This window comes from Passer domesticus, chromosome 2, assembly GCF_036417665.1.
Source record: "Passer domesticus isolate bPasDom1 chromosome 2, bPasDom1.hap1, whole genome shotgun sequence".
NCBI lineage: Eukaryota > Metazoa > Chordata > Aves > Passeriformes > Passeridae > Passer > Passer domesticus.
Window position 1 is genome coordinate 64,218,130 of NC_087475.1, and position 23,235 is coordinate 64,241,364.

Sequence of the window (23,235 nt, forward strand, 5' to 3'; positions counted from 1 at the left end):
TCTGCCCCGGGCTCATTTTGTTGTCATCTGCCAAACTCTCTGGTTGCTGCTTGCCACAGGAAGCTTGAGGAGGATAAACGACTTGCTTATACCCACTGTTCCCATGGACGCAAACAGACAAAATGTTTCCCCTTCTCATCCTTTTCAGACTTCCTTGCCAAATGTGCTGGGATGTGAGATGAAGTCTGCCCACCTTGCTCTCACCTCCAGCGCCTCTGCTGAGCTGGAGAAGACCCTCAATAGAGGTGCCTATCCAAGCTGAGTGGTAGGCAAATGAGGATTTTTGAAATGACCTCTTCAATTCTGATTCAGTACTGTGGGTTGGGAGATAAGGCAGCATTAGGAGTGTGTTTTGAAACATGGCTTGAGATCATAAAGGAGTGTCTTTACATGAGAGACAGGCTCATGCCAGTGGGATTCCATGGCCAGGATGAGTGCTTTGGGGCAGTGCTCTCCTCTGAAGGTGTGGGCTTCACCTTGATCAAATGTAAGGTCCAAATCTGAGGTCCCTTTGCAGTCAGTGGAGGGAAACTGGCTCTTCTTTATCAGCATATCTCACCTGCAGTAGCTTTCTAGGGTGGGATTTCAATAGTATTTCAGTACTTTGTCTTGAAAAAAAAGTACATTTCCTTTGAAGCAGCTGACCTTCCCACTAGCAAATGACTGCTGTCATCCATCTCTGGAGTCCCTATCACCAACAGGCCAGAGTACTGGCATGCTGGAACTGATTAACTAACGTGCCTGATTTAAAAGAGATACAATCCACTTGGTTCCATCTCGGTGCAGGTTAAGGAGTGACAACCAATTCCCCTCTTCCAAAGAAACTGACTGCATCACCCATTTCGAATGTTCTTGCTTTGGTTAATGTGAGCATTTCCACTGCCCTGGTAGGCACTGGGTGCTGAACACCAGGTAGCTGGTGGGGCTGTATGTGCAGTGAGCTGGAACCCTTCCCAAACTCGTGTCCCTGTGTTGTGCAGCAGAACAGCAAGCTGCTCTGGACCTGTTGTTTTAAAGACTAGTTGGGAGAGTAAAGATTTTAATTTGCTTTCTGCAATACAGTTTGTGCCCATTAAATTCTGTCCCAGCCTATGCATTGCATTATACTGAAAGAGAGAGGAGTTACACAAAAAGTTTTCTCTTTGTCTGCCTGGACAGTCACTTTGCATATCACTGGAGTGACCTTATCAAGACTGGGAAGAAGTCAGGAGAGTGTGCATGGTTTTCTTGATCCAGAATCAACACCTTTCTAGCTCTACTCAACACCCCCCTCAAAGTGGAGCAGTGCCCAGGTTTGAATGGTATTCTCTTCATCCATACTGAATGCCATGGCAGCTGTGTCTGTGGATGGGTTAAGCAGGTCTGTGGCTGGCTGGGAAAAGGCAGAGCCACCTCTGGGCTCACTCTGGCTTCTTTTGTGCTTGTCAGAGGTCTCTGAGCCTGCATCTGTTTGCCACACCTGACCCCCCAAAGGGACCCTCTTCGCAGAGCTTCTGGCCGTACGCACGTCTCTGCTGAGTCTGTTATCAGACACAACTTTATAGCTGTGCCTTGCATCGCTTGTGGCTTAAACCATATGGTCATTCTTTTATGTAGTATTTCTGCTTGCTTATTTTTCGTTTTCCCACACCCACTCCATTTATTGTTGGCTGCTTTCCCAGCACCTTTCCTCCAGAGAGGGAGTTACATAAATAGATCTCTGTAGGCTTTTGAAGGCAGATGCTGATGGATAGATCTTCCCAGATAGACTGCAGAGCGGTGTGAAATGCACATCACCTACCTACCTACAGCCACGGGAGTCACAAACCATGGTCCCCTGAGGCTGAGGAGCTTGATCAAGGCGACAGTGCCACCATGTTGACAGTGCCAAGACAGGGCTGGTGACAAACTCTGGGTTTCAGCTGCTGCATCTTATTAAATGGTGTCCTGCATTGAGTGATTAGTCTGTCTGTAATCACTGGGAATGAATGTAGGGCTCAGGGGGAATTAGAAATAATTGAAGAAATTAAAATCAGCATAATGTTTGCATTTTCCTCTTCATATGCCTTTTATAATGATTTAATATTTATGTACCCACTATCTAGAAACATGTGGTTGATTTGTTTTCTTCACTTAATTTGCTACTGAAACATTTAATTACATTTAGGACTAAACATACAAATATATTTGCTTTGCATGGTTAATTAAAACTTAGTAGTTGCACTGCAGCAGTGTTGATTGATTGACTGTCTCGATTCCTCACACACCCAGGACTCCCCTTGGTTTTAATACAGCCTGTGGTAGGAATGGTTACTATGCCACCTCTTTAGGGTTAGCACTTGATTTTAGGGAGGCTTCTTCATAATTAAGTGTGTTTTGATCATATCTAATAAAACTAAAATCAAGGTAAGGGTCCCTCTAGAGGAAAAATGGGAAAACATAATAACTCTGCAGCTGAATGCTTGGGGAAACAGGCATGTTACCTGGAAAGGGGGAGGGTGATGATAATAATTTGAGGTTTGGGCATAATTTATGTGTCTTGCTGGAGCAGGTAGCAGGAGGAAGTAGCCTGAAGATAGGTCATTGCCCAGCAGCTGGAATCCTGAGCCATGGGTGCCGTGTCTCTGCCCAGAGAGGGTCAGATGACCCAGGGAGCGGTTTGGGGGACTTGCTGTCACCACATAGCTCTGTATCAAGAAGGGAGGATCTTGTGCTGGGCAGTGTGAGAGGAGGGTCCAGCAGGGAAGGTATTTATTGGGCTTCGGACACGTGGAAATATGCAAGATAAGCTGATACAGCTGGCTTTGGATCCCACACCCTGAAGGTCCTTCATGCAGCATCTGACATCTCCAGCTATTCCATCCAGTCCTCAGGAGGACAGCCCTACACCAGCAGCCCCTGTGTCCACACAGAAACCACCACTGAGCTGCTCTGCTTCCCTGGCAGGGACTGGTTGTTGCCAAGCTTGTATGAGTACAGCCAAGGGCAGCTAACAGCAAGAAATGGCCCTTAATCAAATCCCAGATGTGGGCATTAGCAAATTGGAAGAGGTCTGTGTCTGGCCTCAACTTTCCAGCTCATGCTGCTTCCTGCAAAAACAGGGCAATGGCTTCCCCAGAGCTACTGTAGAGAGTGAACTTACACAGGGTGGGGGAAAGAGCCGTGAGCACCTGGACTGCAGATGACACCCCAGAGCCCCCCAAAAGCCATGGGGAACTTGCACAAAAGAGACAATATCTCTGAAGAGCGAAGCAAGCCACCCCGAGCTAGGCCAAAGCGCAGTACCTCCAGCCTGGTTCCCTTCCCTCTAAACCTAGGAAAAAATTGTTGGTGTTTTTGTGCTGCAGTCAATGGGTCATTAACAGCACCCACAGTGGGAGCAGTGCTGAGGGTTTGGTGATAGCAGCATGCTGATGAGGGAGAAATACACCTTTGGACTTCGGCCGTGAAATGCCCCAGTGCACCTTGAAGACTTGGGAAAAGTCAAACTGTCTGTGTGATAGGTCCTTACTGAGGGATTGGGATATTCCACCAATTTGGGAAGTGAAGTACCTCTCCATGCTTCAGAGTAGATGCCTAAGTGCACAAGAAGCCTGCCTGCCTGTGCATCCTTCCTGTCTGTCTTCATGGCGCGGGCTGGAGACATGCCACGTTCATTAGCTTTTGGCCAAGGGAATGGCTCCGTGTATAAAAAAGGAAAGTTCCCCAGGGAACCCACTGCATAAACCACTGTCTGGGAGATAAGACTGGACCTCAAAGAAGAAATTGATCTCCTCTCAGACCATATTATGTCTACGTGTCTGAGAGGAGACAAGCGTCGAGACCAGGAAAAGCTGCGCGCAGGAGGTTTTCATCAGGCAGAGAATTCCGTGGGCAGATAGAGCAAGTTGGTTAACGAGATAAAGGCGCAAGAGCATGAGGAGCTGGAGAAACATGCTAAGGGAGGATGGGCGGCATGGAGTTGGATCAGGGTGCTGAGACAGAGGGGATTTCTGGCTCTGTGCTGTTATACATCCCAAGAGAAAACTCCCAGAGGACACTCACTTTGCAGAAAAGAAAGTGGGTTAGGTGCTGGAATGACACACACAAAAATGTATTACTCTCAGAAAAGTGTTTTCTCTAGGGGACTGTCTAGAACTTTAATGGTGCCTCTCCTGTGTGCATAGTTTTTTAAAAATAATCCCTGAAATTACCCTGACTGGTCATGGACATCTTTGAAGTCTGTTCATCTTGTATGTGGAAGCAGAACACTTTCAATGTAGCAAAGGAAAAGCTTGTGTACTACTGGCCTGTAAGTAGTTAATGCTCAAGAAAATGTTGTTGTAACTTACTAAATTCTCTCTCTTTATGGTTCACGCTTCCAATACTTTCTGTGTGTAAAAATTTCTCTGCTTAATCCATTGTGGAATCACATCTTCTCTTTGGTGGTCTCAAGACCACTCTCCATTTTGCTTGGCTATAAAAACACTCATCCCTCTCCACACCTCACCTCCTGCAATCTCACACTTTTTAAAAGCACTGGTCTATGAAACAGCCTGAAATTGTAAAATAAGACTTCAGTTTTTTTTTAAAATTTAATTTTTTTGCCTTCTTTTAGACCATCTGCTGTATCACAATGAATTGGCTTTTTAGTGGCAGAACGGTGCCACTTCTAGGCAGTGACCTCAGTTACAGTTGTTTAAAGCATGATTCTGTATGTGCTGATGCAGTGTTTCACCAACATGTTTGAATCTGGTTCAGCCTCTTATTTTCTTTGGCTGTATAGGAGAAGGGTTTTAAAAATCAGGTAGTAACATGAAGAGGCTCCAAGGACAGTCGTGGAGGAGGTCTGCTAGCTGAGAAGGTGTTGCGATGCCAACAAGATTTTCACTTAAGTCTGTTACTTCTTGACCTGCTCTGTTTTCTAGCTGGAGAAAAAGGTTGTTTCAACCCCCTTCAAGCAGCACACCCATTTTAGGTATGAGGGAAACCTGGACCTAACTTGGAGAAAGGGAAAGTGTATATGGAAAAAAAAATTCCTTGGATCATATTCAGACAGATATTCTGCTTTTACTGTCTGTCTTTTTCTTTTGAGGTCCTGCCACTCTAAGCCATCAAGCTGTTTTCTGGACTTGAATATTGCCACTGGCATGTAGGCAGTGAGATGAGGAGGAAAGGAAATGTCTTTTTTCCCCCTGCCATAACTCACCTGATGTTCAGAGAGGAGCAAATCAAGGAACAAGCTCAGTTTTCACTGAGCTGGATATAACTACACGTCAGTGGAAAGAACTGTGCTATCTTATAGGAGGAGAAGAGCCCCTGGGAACCCTCACACTAATAGGGACCTGGAAGGAAAGCTTGAGTCACTCAGTCCTGTCTCCTTCTGCTGTCGTCACCACATCATCCGGACCTTTCACACACCGATCACGTTCCATCGTAAAAGCAGATAGTGGTTTTGCCCCTGTTACTTGTATTATGTAGCTGTTTGAAAGCCTTCATTCTAACAATGGGGAGAATACAAGTTTGACTGTGCTAACAGTGGAGAGGGTTTTTTAAAGGAAAATTCTCACTTGCCATAACTGGATGGCTGCAGCACAGGATTTATGGTCTCTTTGACAGCACAGTGCACATAAGCAGGGTAGGTGATGCATGCATACCACAACATCCAAGGCAATCTGAAAGCAGGGTTAAATTACATTTTATGGATGGCATGGATGAAATTGTGCCCTATGGCCCCCCGGGGCAGAAGCCCAGCGGGGAGGCCGGTTGTCCAGGATAGCTCAACGAGGGGTCCAGGATCGCCCAGCGGGGGTTCAGGCAGCCCAGGCAGCTATAGTGATTTGCAGCTCAGCTCTTTAGTGATTTCAGCTCTTTCAGCATGCCTGGGGCCGTCACCCTGGGTATAGCCGCAGCAGACGCAGAGAGAGAGAGGAGCAGCGCTGTATGGGTTCCGCAGGGTTCTTTATTGGGGTCCCCGCGAAGGTTCCAGGGACAGCTCTCCTCTGCCGAACCGGGCAGAGTTAGGGGTTTTTATACCTTATAGGGGGATTGAAAACTGTCCAATAGTAAGGGTCAGGGGAAAAAGTGGCCTATGGATCTACAGAGAGATAACAGGGTCCGAAGGCGGAAGAGGGGGGCTTCTAAACCCTTAGTCATGCTGACTTTGGTATTTCCTAGCTCAGGCTTCTGATCTCCAGGGCCTTGCAGGCCTTGTGCCTGCTACAACTCCACTTTCTGTATTTAGAAAAAAGGCGTTCCCTATGGTTCTTTTAAAACAGTGGACAAGGCATGAGAACATAAGTAACACGATGACAATTACAAGAAAAATCCACAACATTCCCTTAACCAAAGATGCAACCCATCCCGTTAATCCCCATTGACCGAAGAGATCATTGACCCAGTCTGGGGTCTGTTCTACTTTTAAGTCCTTCACAAGTCCCTTCAGTTTCTGGATGTTGGCGTGGATGGATTCCGAGCGTGAAGAAAGATTGAAGCAGCACATCCCTTCGAAGTCCTCGCAGCCATGTCCGTGGGCAAGCAGCAGGAAGTCAATCGCTGCTCGATTTTGGAGTGAGGCGTGTCTTGTGGTTTCTTCTTCCTTTAAGAGATCGCTCAGGGCAGCAGAAGTAGCGTTAGCTTGCTTACTGAGCCAGCACCCAAGGTGATTTATGTCACCCAGGGCCTTAGCTGCAGCTACCCATGGTAGGAATATAGAGACCGCTATCTTTTTAGGTTTGTTCCAATCGTATAATTTGGGATCGCAATTTTCATCAAATGCTGTGTAGGACCTTTTGTGGCGTTTTAACTCGCTCTCTTTTTTCCAATTGTGCCACAAGGTGATATTTGGAGTAAGGGTGGAAAGTTTTCCTAGGGTACAGGGACCTCCCTGGAGTCGGGAGGGGATCCCAGCCCATACTCTGTCACCACAGATGAGAAACGTTCCCTTGGGTAGGACTTTGGGATGGAGAGAGGACACAGAGATCACACGAGCAGTGTAATTACACCAATCGTGAGGGTTGTAGGCTTTGTTAATTGGTGATATGTCTTTTCGGTATGTGTTTTTGTTCAGATCAATTTCAGGCAAATTATTCTTTGGACGTCTAAAGTAAAATTTGACACAGAATGTGGCCTTAGAGGATCCCAATAGATCCAATTCTTGAGGTTCCTCAAGAGCATTGGGCAGTATTTTTGTCCACTGGTCCCAAGTTTCTACCTGGTGGGGTCTCTTACCTGTGGTGCGGAGAAGCTCTGAATTATAGGCTGGCCAATCATCGGCTACAAAAGGAATTCCTACTAGCCATGTGGAAAGTGGGTTATCAACGCTCCCCATGGATAAGCACATGTTATCCTGTTTTAATGTTCTTGCTAAGGTTACCCAGACATTATGGCTCGGCTGTGGGCCGATCCAACCGACGGCACATGGCACGGTGAGGAACATCCAGGCAGCAGTGAGGACAGCGCCAACGGAGATATTTTTCATCTTTGGGCAGGAATGGGGCTTCTGATAGGGAATATAAGCAAAACTTGTTATTTTTATGGTAGGAGGGGAGGGTTAGGGTTCCTTTCATGTTCCTTTCCTCTGTTCCTTCCACCTCCCCCCTTTTATTTTTAGGTTTTTTACTGTTTTTTTTGTTTGTTTTTTTTTTCTATGGTGCTAAGGGTGGGGGAGTGGGTAAAAGTTAGAGGCTTTTGGTAAGGGTTGATAAAAGGGATAATAGGGTTTTTTAGGGTAAGAAAGGTAATAACATCTAATTCAAAGAACAGTTTTGTTTTCAGGCTGTGCCTGGTCTAGGGCTTGATGCCACAGAATGTTGTTCAGCTTTCTGGTTTGTCTGCTGCTGTGTGATGGGACAGTCGTCTCCTCCACCTGTGGATGTTTGGCGACGTCTTCGTCTCCAGGCCGAGCTGGTCTGGTTTTGAGGAGGTCTCGTGTTTGACTCAGGAGGATTCTTGTCACTGCTTGTGGAAGTGGTATTTGCAGTGCCTAGGTATGGTTTTATGTTTTTCCCTGGGTACCATCTTGGACCAGATGGTAGCAGAACACACGCGTATCCTCTTCCCCACGTGATGAGATCGAAAGGTCCAGAGACTTTATGTGTTTCTGGGTCCTTCACCAGCACAGGTGGTTTCTCTGTGAGCTTTGCTTGGGTGGTATTTGCAAAGTGGCGAAGTATTGGTGGATCAGGCTCTGATGTTGTACAGTTCAGGAAGTTGATGACATAGAGAGCCTTGCAAAGTCTTTCAACTGGAGAGGTGATTTTTGTTCCTCTCTGTTGCTGATTGAGGACTCTTTTGAGAGTTTGATGTGTCCTTTCCACGATGGATTGTCCTGTGGGGTTTGCAGGTATACCTGTCTTGTGTTGTATTCCCCACTCACTGAAGAACTCTTTTAACTTACGAGAGGTATAGGCAGGTCCATTGTCTGTTTTGATCTCCTTTGGTACTCCCAGGGTTGCAAATGCGAGGAGAAAATGTTTTATGGTGTGCTGCGCAGTTTCTCCTGTATGTGTTGATGCAAATACTGCTCCTGAGAATGTATCAACCGATACATGCACGTACTTTGACCTTCCAAAAGGTGCAAAGTGGGTTACATCTGTCTGCCACAGCTGGCAGCTGTTTAAACCTCGGGGATTGACTCCCGTCCCCACAGATGGTATCTGGTAGTTTTGACAGTTCGGGCATGTGGCAACAATAGCTTTTGCCTGATCTTTTGAGAGCTTGAACATTCTGATAAGGGCAGGCACATTTTGATGAAAAAATGAGTGTGACAACTTTGCCTGGGCAAAGATGTTAGGGACATTAGCAGTCTCTATTGCCATGGCTAAGGTGTCTGCTTTCCTGTTCCCTTCTGCAATGAAACCTGGGAGGTCAGTGTGTGACCTCACATGCATTATATAGTAAGGTTGTTTTCTGTGGGAAATTAAGCGTGTTAATGTGGAAATCAATTGGTATAACTTTGGATTGGAAACCTCTTTGAGAAGAGCATGTTCTGCTCTCATAGCTATGCCAGCAACATAAGCTGAATCTGTGACCAGATTAAAAGGTTCGTCTTTGAATTTCTCAAAGGCTCTGACAACAGCTGCTAACTCCGCAATCTGTGGAGATCCCTCCACTATTTTTATGTCAGATTCCCAATTTTGGGTCTTAGGGTCCCTCCATGTCATTACCGACTTGTGGGATGACCCTGAGCCATCTGTAAAGACGGTTAGAGCTTTGAGAGGTGTCCTACTTTGGACTAATTTTGGAGTCAGATGAAATGTTACATCACGATTAAAAAGCTTATGTTTTGGGATATGCACTGAAATTTGGCCTGTATAGCTATCTAAGGCATACTGGAGACTCTCATTGGTCTGGAGCAAATGCTCCAGGTCCCCAGTGGTCATTGGCAAATATATGCATGTGAACTCACACCCTGCAAGGGAACGGAGGCGAGTTCTAGCCTTTTTTATTAAATGTGCCATAATTTCTTGGAAGGTGGTAATGGTCTTTGTGGGTTGGTTATTTGTAAAGATCCACTCCAGGATTAGTAGAGGGTCTCGAAGTTGAGTGTCCCATTGGAAAATCAGTCCATAGAACCTAGGTGCTTTTCCCAGAATGACGAACTGGAAAGGCAGGCTGGGCTCGAAGCGATGGGCTTTGCGTGAAGACAGGGCTTCCTGGACCTTGGTGATGGCATCTCGGGCCTCTGGTGTTAGAGTGCATGGAGAGTCCAGATTCTCCTTGCCCCGGAGAAGGCTGAACAGTGGAGCGAGGTCCTCTGTTGTAATTCCTAGCAGTGGACGTACCCAGTTGATGGATCCGCACAGACTGTGTAAGTCTCTCAGGGTTTTTGGGTCGTCTCGGATGGCGAGCTGCTGGGGTACGATGGTCCGTTCCCGGATCTGGAGTCCAAGGTAAGTCCATGGATTGGTGTACTGTATTTTGTCCTCACGGATCTCAAATCCTGCCTTTTCTATGGTTTCAATAGTCTTTTTAACTGCTTTGTCCAAGTACGTTTTTTCTGGTGCACAGACCAGGATATCGTCCATATAGTGATGGATGATTGCATCTGGGAATAGGTTCCGAACAGGAGACAGGATGTGAGCAACATACCACTGGCATATACTTGGACTGCACTTTAGTCCTTGTGGAAGAAAACACCAATGATATCTCTTGAGTGGAGCCTCTCTGTTAAGAGAGGGAACGGAGAAGGCAAACCGTGGAGCGTCCTGGGGATGCAGCGGGATGCTGAAGAAACAGTCTTTAATATCAATGATAGCAAGTGTCCAGTCTCTAGGCAGCATCGATGGTGAGGGCAGGCCAGGCTGAAGGGGACCCATGTCCTCGATGACCTCGTTGATTTTTCGAAGATCGTGGAGGAGCCTCCACCTGTCAGTTCCAGGCTTTTGTAGTACGAAGACTGGAGAATTCCAAGGGCTGGTGGTCTCTACGATGTGGCCTTTGGCGAGCTGTTCATCCACAAGGGCGTGTAGTGCGCGCAGTTTGACTTTAGAGAGGGGCCACTGCTCGATCCAGATCGGGTCATGGCATTTCCAGGTGAGACGAGGAGTGTCTGGCAGTGCGCGCTCCTCAGTGGCCCCAATTAGAAATCCGGACTGGGAATACGTAAGGAGGCTCCCCACTGACATAAAATGTCCCGTCCATACAAGGTGATGGGGGCCCTTACCACAAATGGGCGGATGGTAGCCAACTTGCCTTCAGGCCCTTCGACGAGGATGTTGTTCTTGCTCCGCATGGAAACTGTAGCTCCACCGATCCCTGTGATCATGCCTGCCACAGGTTGTAGCTCCCAGTGTGCTGGCCATTCTGAGCGGGCGATGATGGTCACGTCTGCACCGGTATCCAGCATCCCTGGTAGGTGGAACTTCTCTCCTCTGCAGGTAAGACCGCACTCGATGACAGGCTTACTCGGTCCCACAACTTGTATCCACATTGCTGTGGGGTTGAGAGGAAGCTGTTCCCTGTGATTCTTAGGGAGTAGAAAGGCCTGTGCAAATGAGGTACCCTTTGGAAGAAAATATGGTAAGTCTGTGCAGTACACCTGGACAAAGATGTCTTGTCCCGGGTGCACCGTTTGTACTTCTGGAACAACAAATATTTCCTTTGGGGTATGGAGAGAATCACCTAGAATTAGGATGTTAGAAGGACCTCCTTTTGGCCCACGTTTGCCTGTGGGAACACGATAAACATTGTTATTTTTAAAGTCAATGGACAGTGCAGTTACCAGCTGACGGCGCGTTCCCTTTGGTATTGCTCCGTGTGTTGGATCCTCCTCATGTGGTCTGGAATCTCCTGGGATGGTGCGTGACTGGGTCTGGATGGCCTTTGATTTGATGTCCTTGCGTGGGGCCCCACCACGCTCCGATGGAAGTTTCCCGGACGCGGCTGATAGTACTGCTGATTCTGGGGCCTTTGGTGGAAATTGCGAGGGTACCTGGGAGGTGACCTCTCTGGACAGTCCTTTATAAAATGTCCAAAATCTCCGCAGTGGTAGCAGCGGACCTGATCTTTAGAAGCTATTACTGCATATGCACTAGAAACTCCTTCTGCAACACCCTTAGTAACTGCTTGGGCCACTGTGTCGTCAATGGACAGGTGACGTGTGCAGCTTTCCAGCATTTGCTCTATGGTAGGTTCTATGTCCATGGGTAAGGCTCTCAGAATTGTTTTACATTTTTCATTCGCATTACTCATGGCAAGTTTACACAACAGTTCTTTTCTTGCCTCTGTGCTCTCTATCTGTTTTTCCAGAGCATCCTTAATTCTATCCACAAATTTGATAAAGCTTTCATCTATTCCTTGTTTGATAGTAGAAAAATGGTGGGTAGGGGTAGAATCATCTGGGGTGAGAAATAAAGAGGTTTTTGCTGCTATAGCCACGTCTTGTAATGTTGCCTTAGGTAAAGTATCAGCTTGGTCAGAGGGTTTCTGCAAATCCTCTTCACCAGCCAGCTGTTCGAGTGTAAAATTTGGCTTATCAGCATCTGCAGCATAGTTATCTGATAATGTTTTTAATTGCTTTTTCCAATGCCTTTCCCAAAGCATGTACTCGGCGGGAGAAAGGAGGCACTGGGCAATATTTTTAATATCGTGGGGTACCAGAACATGTGCTGAGAACGTAGCTTCTAGGAAATTTCTAAAAATATGTGAACTTCTACCATGTTCTGTGGCTGTATTTCTTAATTGCACAAGTTCTTTATTTGTAATAGGTTCCCATGTCTTTCTATTAGTGGCACCTCCTTTTTTCCCCTTCTTATATTCTACTGGAAAGGCAGTAATTCTCTGAGCTAATTGCCAGTCCCCTGCCTGTGTGGCTTCCATTTTTATTTTTGCCCAAGGATCTACATATTCTATTTCCAAATCAGAATCGCTGTCACTGCTGTCATCAGATGACGAGAAGTGAGAGCTATCAGGCCTTGCCTTATGTTTCTTATGGCTGGCTGGAGCTGCATTTGGCAGAGGTGCCTGTGGCTGGGCCGGGTATAAGGCAGCACATGGCAGGACGTGGCTACACGTGGCACATGGCGGGGTGGCCGTGCAATGCGTGATACAGCATGCACAGGACTGGGGGGCGTGGGGAGGGGGGGCAGAACTGAGGGAAGTCTGGGGGGTCCCGACCGGGGGCTGCGGAGCGTGGGTATGGGGTTGCGCAGCGAGGGTATGGGGGCAGGGGGGGTGCGGGATGGAAGGGGCGGCGGGACTGAGGGAGGGTGCGGCGGGCACGATTCCGGCGGCAGGCAAAAGCGCGGTGGTGGGGGGGGGGCGCGGGTACCCAGGCGGGCTGATCCCGTGCCGCAGCAGGGACGGTGCCGGGGGCAGGGAAAGGCGCGATGGTAGCGGGGGGGGCGAGGGCGGGGGAGGGAGTGGGGGCGGACGCGGCAGGGACAGGAGGGACGGCAAGGGGGGTGGGGGGGGCCCCAGCAGGGTCGGGGGGAGCAGGGGGAGGGGTGGGGTTTGGGTCGGTCCCGGCGGGAACTGGCGCAGATGCTCTCGGAGATAACACAGAGCAAGGAGGCGCGCAGGATGTGGCTCCCGAGGGGAAGGCGGGGGGGAAGAGGGGGTGGGCAGGGGCCGTGGGCGCCCTGGGGTCGCGGGGTTGCGGCGCAGATGGCGGGACCCTAGGACCCAGAGGAATGCTGGATTCCAGGGTGGAGGGGCTGTTATCTCCTCCATTAGCATTTGAAATAGGCGCTTCTGTTAAGTGAGATAAGAACTTTTCGTTTCGTTCGACAGAAGTTAGCCCTGTAGTTAAAGTCTTTTTGTTAGTTTTTTCTACAGCTTTAGTTATAGCGTGGAACATAGGTAAAAACCGTGTTACAGAAAAGTCTTGGTTAGTTTGAAACTTATATATCGTGGTCCCAATTGTATCCCAAAAGGAGTCTAAGGTAATAGTCTGTGTATTAGTATCTGGGAAGTGGCAGAGAATCCATTTTATAAAACGTTTCAGGTTAGTTTTTGAAAGGTTACCTTTAGAAAAAGAAAAGTTGTTAGAAGATAGGATTTCTAGGATTAGGGAATATAAATCTCTCTCGTTCTGGGATCGTTTCAACGTACTAAGCTTTGATCCCATGTTTCAGTTCCCGCCAGCAGAAAAAAGAGAAAAAAAAAGAAAAAACCCAAAAAAAAGGACCCGAGGAAAAAATATTTTTGCGCGCAAGAGAGGCTGTGTTAAACTTACACTTTTCAGCCTGTTGTGGGTCAAAGTTCTGCTGGGGGTCGTCTGCTCATCAGCCTCCGCGAACACTCGCGTGCCCAGGTGTCGTTGTTGCGGGTCGGCTGACGTCCTGTCCAGAAGAGTCCTTCTAAAACGAAGAGCTTCTCCTTCCAGGATCTCTGGCGAGCGGAGGCAGTGACAATTTCACGAAGAAATGTTGCTCCTCTGAAATGCCAGGTCCGGCATTCAGTTCCGCGGCCAGGCTATCACGGCGGTTCAGATGTCGGCCCAGGGGCCCCCCGCTGTTCGGGCGTCGGCTCTGTTCGGGTCGCCAGCTATGGCCCCCCGGGGCAGAAGCCCAGCGGGGAGGCCGGTTGTCCAGGATAGCTCAACGAGGGGTCCAGGATCGCCCAGCGGGGGTTCAGGCAGCCCAGGCAGCTATAGTGATTTGCAGCTCAGCTCTTTAGTGATTTCAGCTCTTTCAGCATGCCTGGGGCCGTCACCCTGGGTATAGCCGCAGCAGACGCAGAGAGAGAGAGGAGCAGCGCTGTATGGGTTCCGCAGGGTTCTTTATTGGGGTCCCCGCGAAGGTTCCAGGGACAGCTCTCCTCTGCCGAACCGGGCAGAGTTAGGGGTTTTTATACCTTATAGGGGGATTGAAAACTGTCCAATAGTAAGGGTCAGGGGAAAAAGTGGCCTATGGATCTACAGAGAGATAACAGGGTCCGAAGGCGGAAGAGGGGGGCTTCTAAACCCTTAGTCATGCTGACTTGGTATTTCCTAGCTCAGGCTTCTGTTCTCCAAGGCCTTGCAGGCCTTGTGCCTGCTACAGTGCCCCTCAAACTACTTTCAGGCTTGAAGATGTGGAATCTGAGTTAAGTTACTGAGGCATGACTAAGTTTTGGTCATGGCAGAAATGTTCCACTGTTTGGTAACCACATCAGAGAAAAGTCAAGCTCTGAAGGCCCTGGCGGATTCGATCCCAAATGTGGAGGCAACCACTTAACAGAGCTTGAATGCAGTCTGTTAGACTGTTTTTCAATGCTATTGCAATCATTAGTGTGAACAAGACCTTAATTGCAACACTCCGACTCCAGACATATTTTGTTGTTCCTGAAGGCTCTATTTTTAAAGACTTGGAAGTGAACTGCTCTGTTTCGTTCAACTGAGGTGCTTGCAGTGTGACAAGTATAATCTATGTGATGTCTGTCTTGTTTCTCTCTTTGTTCTAATGCTAAATAAGTGCAACTAAACCCATTTAAATGACCACATTTAAGATAGCTTCATTTGATGAGAATAGCTAAAGGAGATTTTGCAAAGCAGAGAAGGGTATAGAGCTGAACATAAGAAATGAAGTGCTGTTCCCAAAAAACCTTGTAAGATGAGCTGCCAGGATGGGTCCCCCCACTATAAATGACACATTGACACTATTAAATGGAGTTGGTGCAGTATACTGCACACCAAACAGGCACTGCTTATTTAGATACAGATTGCATTGGAATGAATATTAAAACTTTGCACTTGAGAGGGAGGAGGTAGAGTGAGATAATGGTCGTAACATGATTTCCTACACTGGCAGCAAGTCAACCACAAACATAAGATTTGTTCTGAGTAACATTCATTATTAGCTTACCCCAGAAATAATGTGAGAATTCCTCCATAACCAGAGAATAGGCACAGCGCATCATTAACAGCAATGTCAGCCAAAAACACAAGAACAGTTTTACAGCCTGATATTTAAAGCAAATGGGTAACAGACTGAAACTCACAGTATGCCTGTCGAAAAGAGCAAATTATTTACTCCTTAGGTAGTTTTAAAGTGTAAGCAGATATGCCATAATGCTAGATGAATTTACAAAGAAAATAGAGCACACTGCATTTAGATCACAGACTAAATGAACCACTGGTATAAACACTGGTGTGGCAGCCACTTACTGGGAATACGCCTCAGAACTGAAACTTGGACACAAATATTCTGTTTAAAACTCAGTGTCCTCACTCTCTCTTGTCTTCTCCCTGCACATGTAGTTTTTGTCACTCTTCTTGCTGTGTTTGCTCCCCCCCAGTGAGGCAAGGCTGATGCCATGCTTCTTCCAGGAACAGGTATCCCATGTGTAAACTGAGCTAACGTGTAGCTTTATTTTCCACTACGTGGTGATATTTGGATATTCAGCACTCTTGACAAGGGCTGTCAGTGGCTCTTGTCCTCTGGGAGAGAAGATCTTGGCTGTTAATCTCCTTAAGGGTGGAGAACTGCTTTAGGATAGTGAGAGACGCTTCTACCCCTTGCCCTTCCAAGCATGGCATTTTGCTGAACTCATTGTCCTTTTTACATTTCCTCTGGTTTAGAGGCTCAAAGATGCACAAGTGCACGGGCACAACCTACTGTAAGGAGCACCCTTTTCAATCCCCTCAAATTCCTCCTTTTTGACCTATGGAAAATGGTGCTGCTAGTTCTACGTGCCTGCCTGGTGCATTAGGACAGCACCAGAGGAACCCTGGGAAAAAAGGGACTGAAAAAGTGGGAAACACTTTTTCAGTGTTTTCAATGCCTCTTCCCAGAGGCATCAAAAGCACACCCCAGGCTGGCACCCAGGCAGTACAGGAAGGTGGGTGTTCCAGCTTGCACACAACCAGCTGAGCAGTCTGCTGGCTTGCCTGGTGCAGTGGGCTGCTGGCAAGGAGCTGGTTTTGGTTCTTGTTGTAGCAGGCCAAGGTCAGCAGTTCCTTTCCTTTCCAGAAGAGGGTAGAGGCACATGTACACCTGTGCACTCACACCCACCAACTCACCTCATGAAACAGTGAAATACACATTTTTTCTCTCCTTTTTTCCTCCCCCACAAATTATCCTGGCTCTCACTCCTTCCTGTCTCTTTCCCATTTTGCTCTGCACATCTCCTCCAGAATGCCTCCATCTTTAATTGTCTCTAATTGTTGGAAAGGGCCCATGTGATTTATTGAATTGCCACCTTCCCAAGGATTCATCAGGTCCTTGACATTGGATGGGGTGTCTGTGGTGTTTGTCATCTTTGGCTGCAGATATGTGCCAGTCAGATTTTTTCTTTTGCCAAGAAAGGCAGGATATGGTGTAGATACAGGATGATGAACTTTTATTTTCCCAGGGGGTGAGTGATGTTATACATGGCAGAGAGCAGGCTATTTAACAGGATATTAATTTACGTCTGTCTTCAAACTCCATAGCATTAGAAAAAAACCCTAAAAAAGAAAAGAGAAATTATTTACTGTGGGACACAGCAGGAATGAGTGGCCTCTTTCTGATGTTAAAAATATATAGACAAAAGATTCTCAGATGGGATGGTTTGGTGATTTAAGAACCTACCACACCCAAGAGCCCATCATGACACACTCTTTGAATAAAAGAAATTTTTCATGCATTCTGAAAGCCAGGCCTTTTAAGAGGCTTCACATTGGGACATGAAAGACTAGTAATTCAGAAGCAGTATTTGCCACAAACTGTGTTAGATTTTTTCCTTCTGCTTTCCTTCTGTCCATGACATGTCTTTGTGTATTAAGTATACCTCAACCTGTGCTGCAGTGCCCTGGGCTTAGCACTATGATGTTGTCTTTGTTCATTGTATCTTCTTTCTTTCCCATAATATTTCATTTCTCTCTCAATTCTCCTCTGCCCAATTTTATTTTATTGACAGAGGATGAAGCAGAAGAAGAGTCACCCTAGTAAAAACACACATGAGCTGAGTACAGACCTGGTAACACTGCCCTCTCGTTGTGGCACTGAGTGTGTGTCTTGTCACCTGGTACTGACACCTAGCATTGTGCCACCAGTGAGTTAATCATCCTGAATCAATTGGTGCTGTCACTTACAGTCCTGAGCATGGCTATTAGGGTGGACAAATTGTGGGAGTGTATGCTTGCAAGAACAGAATGATCTCCCACATCTCTGAACCAAAAAGTGAATGCTGGATGCAGCAGTGCATCTACTGTCTTGCTTATTACAGCAGGTACACATCTGTTCTTGCTCTGTTTGTCCAGATCAAAAATCTCCAATGAGATTTCATTTTACTTTTGTAAGTTTAAATTATTTAAAGATTTCAATCTCCTGCAGGAGTTCAGATTGCTTTGTTTGCTTTGTTGACCTGCTATAACTGGTGCTAAAGGTCATGCATGCACGGCATTTTTTCTGTACTTGAGTACACCTGGCTGTATGTGAAGAGTCCGGTCACTTTGGACGAAGTTTGGTAGGGCACTATCTCTTTTATTGTTGTTTCCTGTAATGCAGTGTGATAATGTGCAGATAGTGTGTGGATGTGTGCAGGTACATTTAGGGTGGTGTGGAGCAATAAACACAATCTTTCAAGCATTCACTGCAGAGCAGGGCAACAGGGAGATGTGGCCAGATACCCATTGAACAATTAATGACTTTACTTTTTATGGTGTAACGGGCCTCTTCATGACATTTAACAAAAACATAAAGTGACAAGAGACAAAATAGGAACCTTGTGTCACTTTCTTTGTGATAGCTTGATGTGTCCAGGTGCTGGGCGAGAAGCACTAGAAAATCTAGGGCTGAAGTCTTTTGGTCAGGAGATTATTTGAGCTTTTCAACTTTCTCTGCCAAAGTTTGTTAAACTATTTTGCTTATTAACTCTTTTGCAATCCCTTCCTTAACTGTGCCTGAAATTTTAATGTTAAACCACTAAATCCATTTTACAACCAGAGATTAGAATGTCAAAGAGGACGGATTTGTGAGTTTAAGCACTGACCCTTGAAAGATGAGACATGGAACATACTTGCTTCCTTTGAGGCTCTACCCTTTTCCTACAAGAGATGGTGGGGGCAGGACTGAGCCTGTGCTGGGATCAGTAAAGTCCCTATGAAGAGTGGTGCCACAGACAAACTGGCTGTGGGCATTGTCCGTGCTTGGCCGGAAAGCCATGTCCTGGTGGTGCCTCTGCAGCAGTGAGCATCACATCATCCTGTTCTAACCTTGCACCTTCAGGAGTGAAGAAAGGGCTCTTACGAAGGACTAAATGCAAGTGAAATGTTAAGGCACTGCCTGTGAATGTATTAAAGGTGGTCCTGTAAGGGTCTACAGCAAGACTGGGAGCACAACCTGAAAGAAAACCGATGTGCTTGTGAGCACAGTTTCAAGCTGAAAGAGGGGGTTATTAGGTCATATTCAGAAAAGACAGCTTCTTGGAAAAAAAACCCCAAAAACTTAAGCAGTAGATGTGGATGGAGAATGAAGAAGTTAGAGCAAGCATGGACTAACAGAGGAAATTTCAGCAATCGCCATTAGGCTTTTACGGATACAGTAGAGAAGTGGAGGCATCTTGTGGGAAGCAGGCTACAGCTGCTACAAAGGTTTGATGGTTTGGTTCACTTAAAATCTACTAAAAATTAGCGATTGCTGCTAAAAATGAGTAATTGACAAACATTATGTCATATCATCTTCCTGGGTATTGAACAACCATCAAGGTAATTTTAATCTTAACTGTTTACTTCTGCTTCATGCATTACTAAATGTAGCAGCCTCTGGCACCACCTCTTCCTTGCTCCCTAGAAAAGGGAAAGTGAGAAATGGAGGAAGATTTAAGTGTTGCAAGCAATGATTCATTCTCAGGCTGCACAACCCACCAAATGATCTCCAGAGTGGCACTGCTGCTTGGCCTGGGAACAGTTTTTCTCCCTCCCTGCCCTCTTAACTAGAAGGAAGGAAACTGATACTCATGGCAGACAACCAGGATGGCTAGAACAAATATTGGAGAAGTTTAGGAAACTAAATATGGGATCCAGGGTCTGAAATACATACCAGAAAAGAAAAAAAAGGTATAAAAATACAGAAAAAACAAGGGGAAGGAAATAAAAAATAACCAAAAGAGATTCCACTACCAAAACCAATCCCTGGGACAAAGTACTCTTTAAAAGCCTAATCTTTCCTTCCCTATGCAGGGCCTGGTTCTGTAATGGACTGCTAGAGGCTGAACAGATATTCTTCTGAAAGAAAGCAAAATAAGTGTCTTGAAGTGTTTTTCTGCATAAAGATTCTCAGGTCTCAGGGAAGTGTAGGAAAAATATTAAATCGTAGGTTAGGACAATCTGGCCAAGGAAAAAAATGGTTAAATATTCTCCTTGTTTCCAGAAGTCAGGGAAACATGTCAGCCTAACCCCACTTCAGACTCAGCAAGAACTAATTTCAGACTGTTCTTGGATCATATTTGCAATTACACCCTGCTAATTTATGCGGTTTTTAAAAGTCCCAGGGCTAAATGGTGCAGCTGAGAGTTCTCACTGGGATGTCAAGTACTTGCTGTTTCACCAAGGTGCTGCTGAAACACCCTTTGGATGTTTTTGATGCATGAGTAGATACCAGGGCTATCATTTTTAGTGTCTTCCTAAATGCCAAGACGAGACCCTGCTTTGACTCTAATACAGAAATTGTGCTGGGGAATTGTACTTTTGTGATATTTTGATTTTATTGATCAATTGACTCACTGGAAAAATGTAAACTGTGCATCTTCTTTTTCTTCTGTTTGACGTTTTTCAGTGATGATGAGTTAATGTTGCTTTCAGAGACCCAGTACACACAGATTAGGGAGCTGCAGTGCCCACTGCTCTGGAACTTATGGAGCTGCTCTTTTTCAGTGTTTTAATTTTACTTTTCACATTTATATCCTTAATATAAATTATATCCTTTATCCTTTAATATCCTTTTAAAATCTGAGCTTTTATGTACTGCTTCATGCTTCTGGTTATGGCAAAAAAGTTTTGGCATTGCTATTGCATGCCCAAGTAAATGAGACTTGCCTCAGCCTGTCATAGAGATGTTTGATTTTAATCCATTGGAGGCTTTGTTGATTAAGATAAAGGCCTTGATCAGGCACTGGCAAAGATCTGAGAGCTGTGGACGCCCTGGAGGTTCAGCGTAAACCACTCTCAAAGCCTGAATCTCTTGGGAATTTGACTACTTTTTTCCATGCTACATAAGCTATTACAGCTGGGAGACAACTGTTGCCATATTGATTAAATTCTGGGCCTTTATGAATAATGGGCCCCGTTACATCAGTACAATTTAACTTCCACTTCTCAGCTCTGAGCTGATTTTTATATGGCTTTTGTCTTCAGGAGAAGAACAGAGGTAGTGCATGAGAGGAGCTCAGTTTGATCTTTGGTAAGGGCATTTTCAGTTTAACATAGATAATATTTGCAAGGGTCATATAGGAGGCTGAATCTTCCTTACGCAGCAAAGTACAACTTCTCCATCTGTCCCCTTTTGCAGTCTCTGTGGCAATCTTCATGCTGAAGAGGGAGAAATATTCAGCTGATGGACTCAAATGCACAGAGGCCATGGTGTATTAAAAGCAGATTGAAAGGTCTTTGACGCTCTTGAAAAATCAATCACTGCCTCTAATGTTAGTCACTGGTGGCAACTCCCCTCAGATCAGGTGATGACTCTTGTTTGGCTGCCTTCCTCAAGAAACAGCTGCTTTTGTGTGAGCTGTTCCACCCCCACTAATCGAGGTGTGACTCTGTGTCTTCTGCAATGTATGCTCAGCCTACCTTTGCTGTGGCCAGCATTGCATAGTACAGGTATATTCAGGCATCTTTCCACTGGCTTCATTTGCATTTGTGTTTTGGAATTCTGATTACCAAACTATGCGTGCAGGAAAAAAGGTGCAAGTCATTAGTGAACTTGAGTGACCAGTTTGGTCTCATTCATTTGACATTGCACAGAAAACCTGCAGCACCAGCAGGGATAGGTATAGATTTTTAAAGTTGAGTTTGACAGCCTGAGCTGTGAGACCATCTTTTTTCCTCTTGCCTCCAAAAGCTGCAAAGGGTTTCACCCAAATTCCATGAAATGGCTAGCCATCAAAGCTGTGCTCCAGCCTGTTTCCCATTTTGTTGGCCACAGCACAACATTATTAATAAAATACAGAAATAGGTGTAGAAAGACAGAGCTACATCTTCAGGTGCTTGCTGACAGCCTGTCCCTGCAGAGGTGGGATATGCAGCTCTGTGTGTGATATGCACAGCTGACATAATGAACTCTGTTCTAGTGCAAACAGAATTTGCTCCAGTAAGAACTCAGTAAAAATTAGGCAAGTACTCAGAGGTTCGGACAGAGTTCTGGAAATATTCCATACCTTTAGCAGCCTAAATGCAAGAGATTGACTGATATGATTCTTGAATTTTCCTTTGATTGTTGGGTGCTTTTATACAGCCTCTAATAGAAAAAGTGTTCATGCTGCTGTAGGAGAATTGCTGCTCATGCTGAGTAAATTCATTCAGATTAACTCCTGTCTTGCAAGCCCATTCTGGAATGGGACATGCTAAAGAAATTCCTTCTTGCTTATCAAAACAAGTTGTTCTCAGTCAAAACCTCCACACCATAATTAAAGTCCACATTGATTTTTTTTCCACTTTACAGCATTATAATATATAAAGCCCAACTTTCACTTCTCTTCTGAGCAGTTCAGCTCCAGAATCAGTGTAAGAGCAAAAGTGGAATCATCTAATGGTTTAGGTAGGAAGGGACCTTAAAGATCATATAATTCCAACCCCCCTCTCATGAGCAGGCACATCTTCCACTTGACCAGGTTGCTCAGAGCCCCATTCAACCTGGCCTTGAACACTTTCAGGGATGGAGCATCCACAGCTTCTCTGGACAGCCTGTGCCAGCGCCTCACCACCTGCACAGTAAAGAATTTCTTCCTAATATCTCACCTAAACCTGCTCTCTTTCAGTTTGAATCCATCTCCCCTTGTTCTATCGTATCCTACGATAGAAATCCACACACCTGCACATCACAGTGGTTGTCCACCTTAATTATTGTGCTTGAACACAGCGAGCAGGATGCACACAAATGTGAATATGCACTCTCCATGGCATCTTTTGTGTATATGAGAGGTTTATACTAGATACCAAGAGGACACGTAATCAAATGTTAATTTAATTGTTTCCAATTAGAATCAAATTGTGTCAATGAACAGAGAAACAAACAAAAAAAGTTGTAAGAAAAGACAGGATTCGATACAGCAAAAGTTCTCAGGGAAGAAATTTTATTGTACCAAGGGTATGCAGAAATGAGGGAAACAATCATTACATATGTGACTTCAGGAGATAAATCATCAGTAAATATTTTAAATATTTTTTTAAGAAACACCACCATTAACATGGAACCATTTCACATTTGTAGGTAATTTACAGCTGAGAAATATTCTGTCAACATTTCCTCATATGTATGGTTTGATTAAACTTAGTGAAAGACACCTCCCATCAGACCTGAAATGTCTCTGAGGTTTTAATGATTTTCCACATGGAAAGGGCATACTCAGTAGAAGGAGTGTGCGTTTTTTTTTTTTTTCCCAGTATGCCCAAATGAAGCAACTCATGAATATGGGTCAATGAATACAATAGCTTTAAGGCAAGAATGCAGGTCTGGAAGGAAAACAAAGTTCAGTGGTGCCTTGCTTCTTCAAGAGATGGATTTTTAGTCTCCCTTTAAGCATACAGCCCATACGAGAACAAAATGTTAGAATCTTGTTTTTGTTGGCTGTGAATAAATTCATCATGGGATACATGGTTTAAATATGACCTGATGTAATTCCCATTCTCCTACTACTAGCTGCTATCTGCTGAGC

At 45.6% G+C, this 23,235-nt stretch overlaps 1 protein-coding gene and 1 long non-coding RNA gene across 4 annotated transcripts; one reads left to right on the plus strand and one right to left on the minus strand.

Annotated features, from left to right (window-relative positions):
- Nucleotides 1-426: 426 nt before the first annotated feature.
- LOC135295480 (uncharacterized) lies at nt 427-1,885 on the plus strand. Of its 2 annotated transcripts, none has more exons than XR_010357591.1 (3): nt 427-487; nt 1,159-1,292; nt 1,748-1,885. It is a non-coding gene; the product is annotated as an uncharacterized LOC135295480 (long non-coding RNA). The 2 variants fall into 2 exon arrangements; XR_010357592.1 differs by having other exon boundaries at nt 1,706-1,870.
- A 3,806-nt stretch (nt 1,886-5,691) lies between these two features.
- LOC135294048 (uncharacterized) lies at nt 5,692-14,437 on the minus strand. Of its 2 annotated transcripts, none has more exons than XM_064408826.1 (2): nt 13,637-14,437; nt 5,692-7,459 (listed from the first exon to the last, which is right to left on the minus strand). In XM_064408826.1, the coding sequence occupies exon 2, from the start codon at nt 7,436-7,438 to the stop codon at nt 6,137-6,139; it is 1,302 nt and encodes a 433-aa protein (XP_064264896.1). In that variant the 5' UTR covers nt 7,439-7,459; nt 13,637-14,437; the 3' UTR covers nt 5,692-6,136. The 2 variants fall into 2 exon arrangements, 1 of the variants encoding a protein (XP_064264896.1); XR_010356151.1 differs by lacking the exon at nt 5,692-7,459 and adding an exon at nt 11,539-11,798.
- Between the last annotated feature and the right edge of the window lie 8,798 nt (nt 14,438-23,235).

What these genes read in the sequence shown, in the direction of transcription:
- LOC135294048 (XM_064408826.1), bottom strand. Translation starts at nt 7,438, where the DNA reads ATGAAAAATATCTCCGTTGGCGCTGTCCTCACTGCTGCCTGGATGTTC.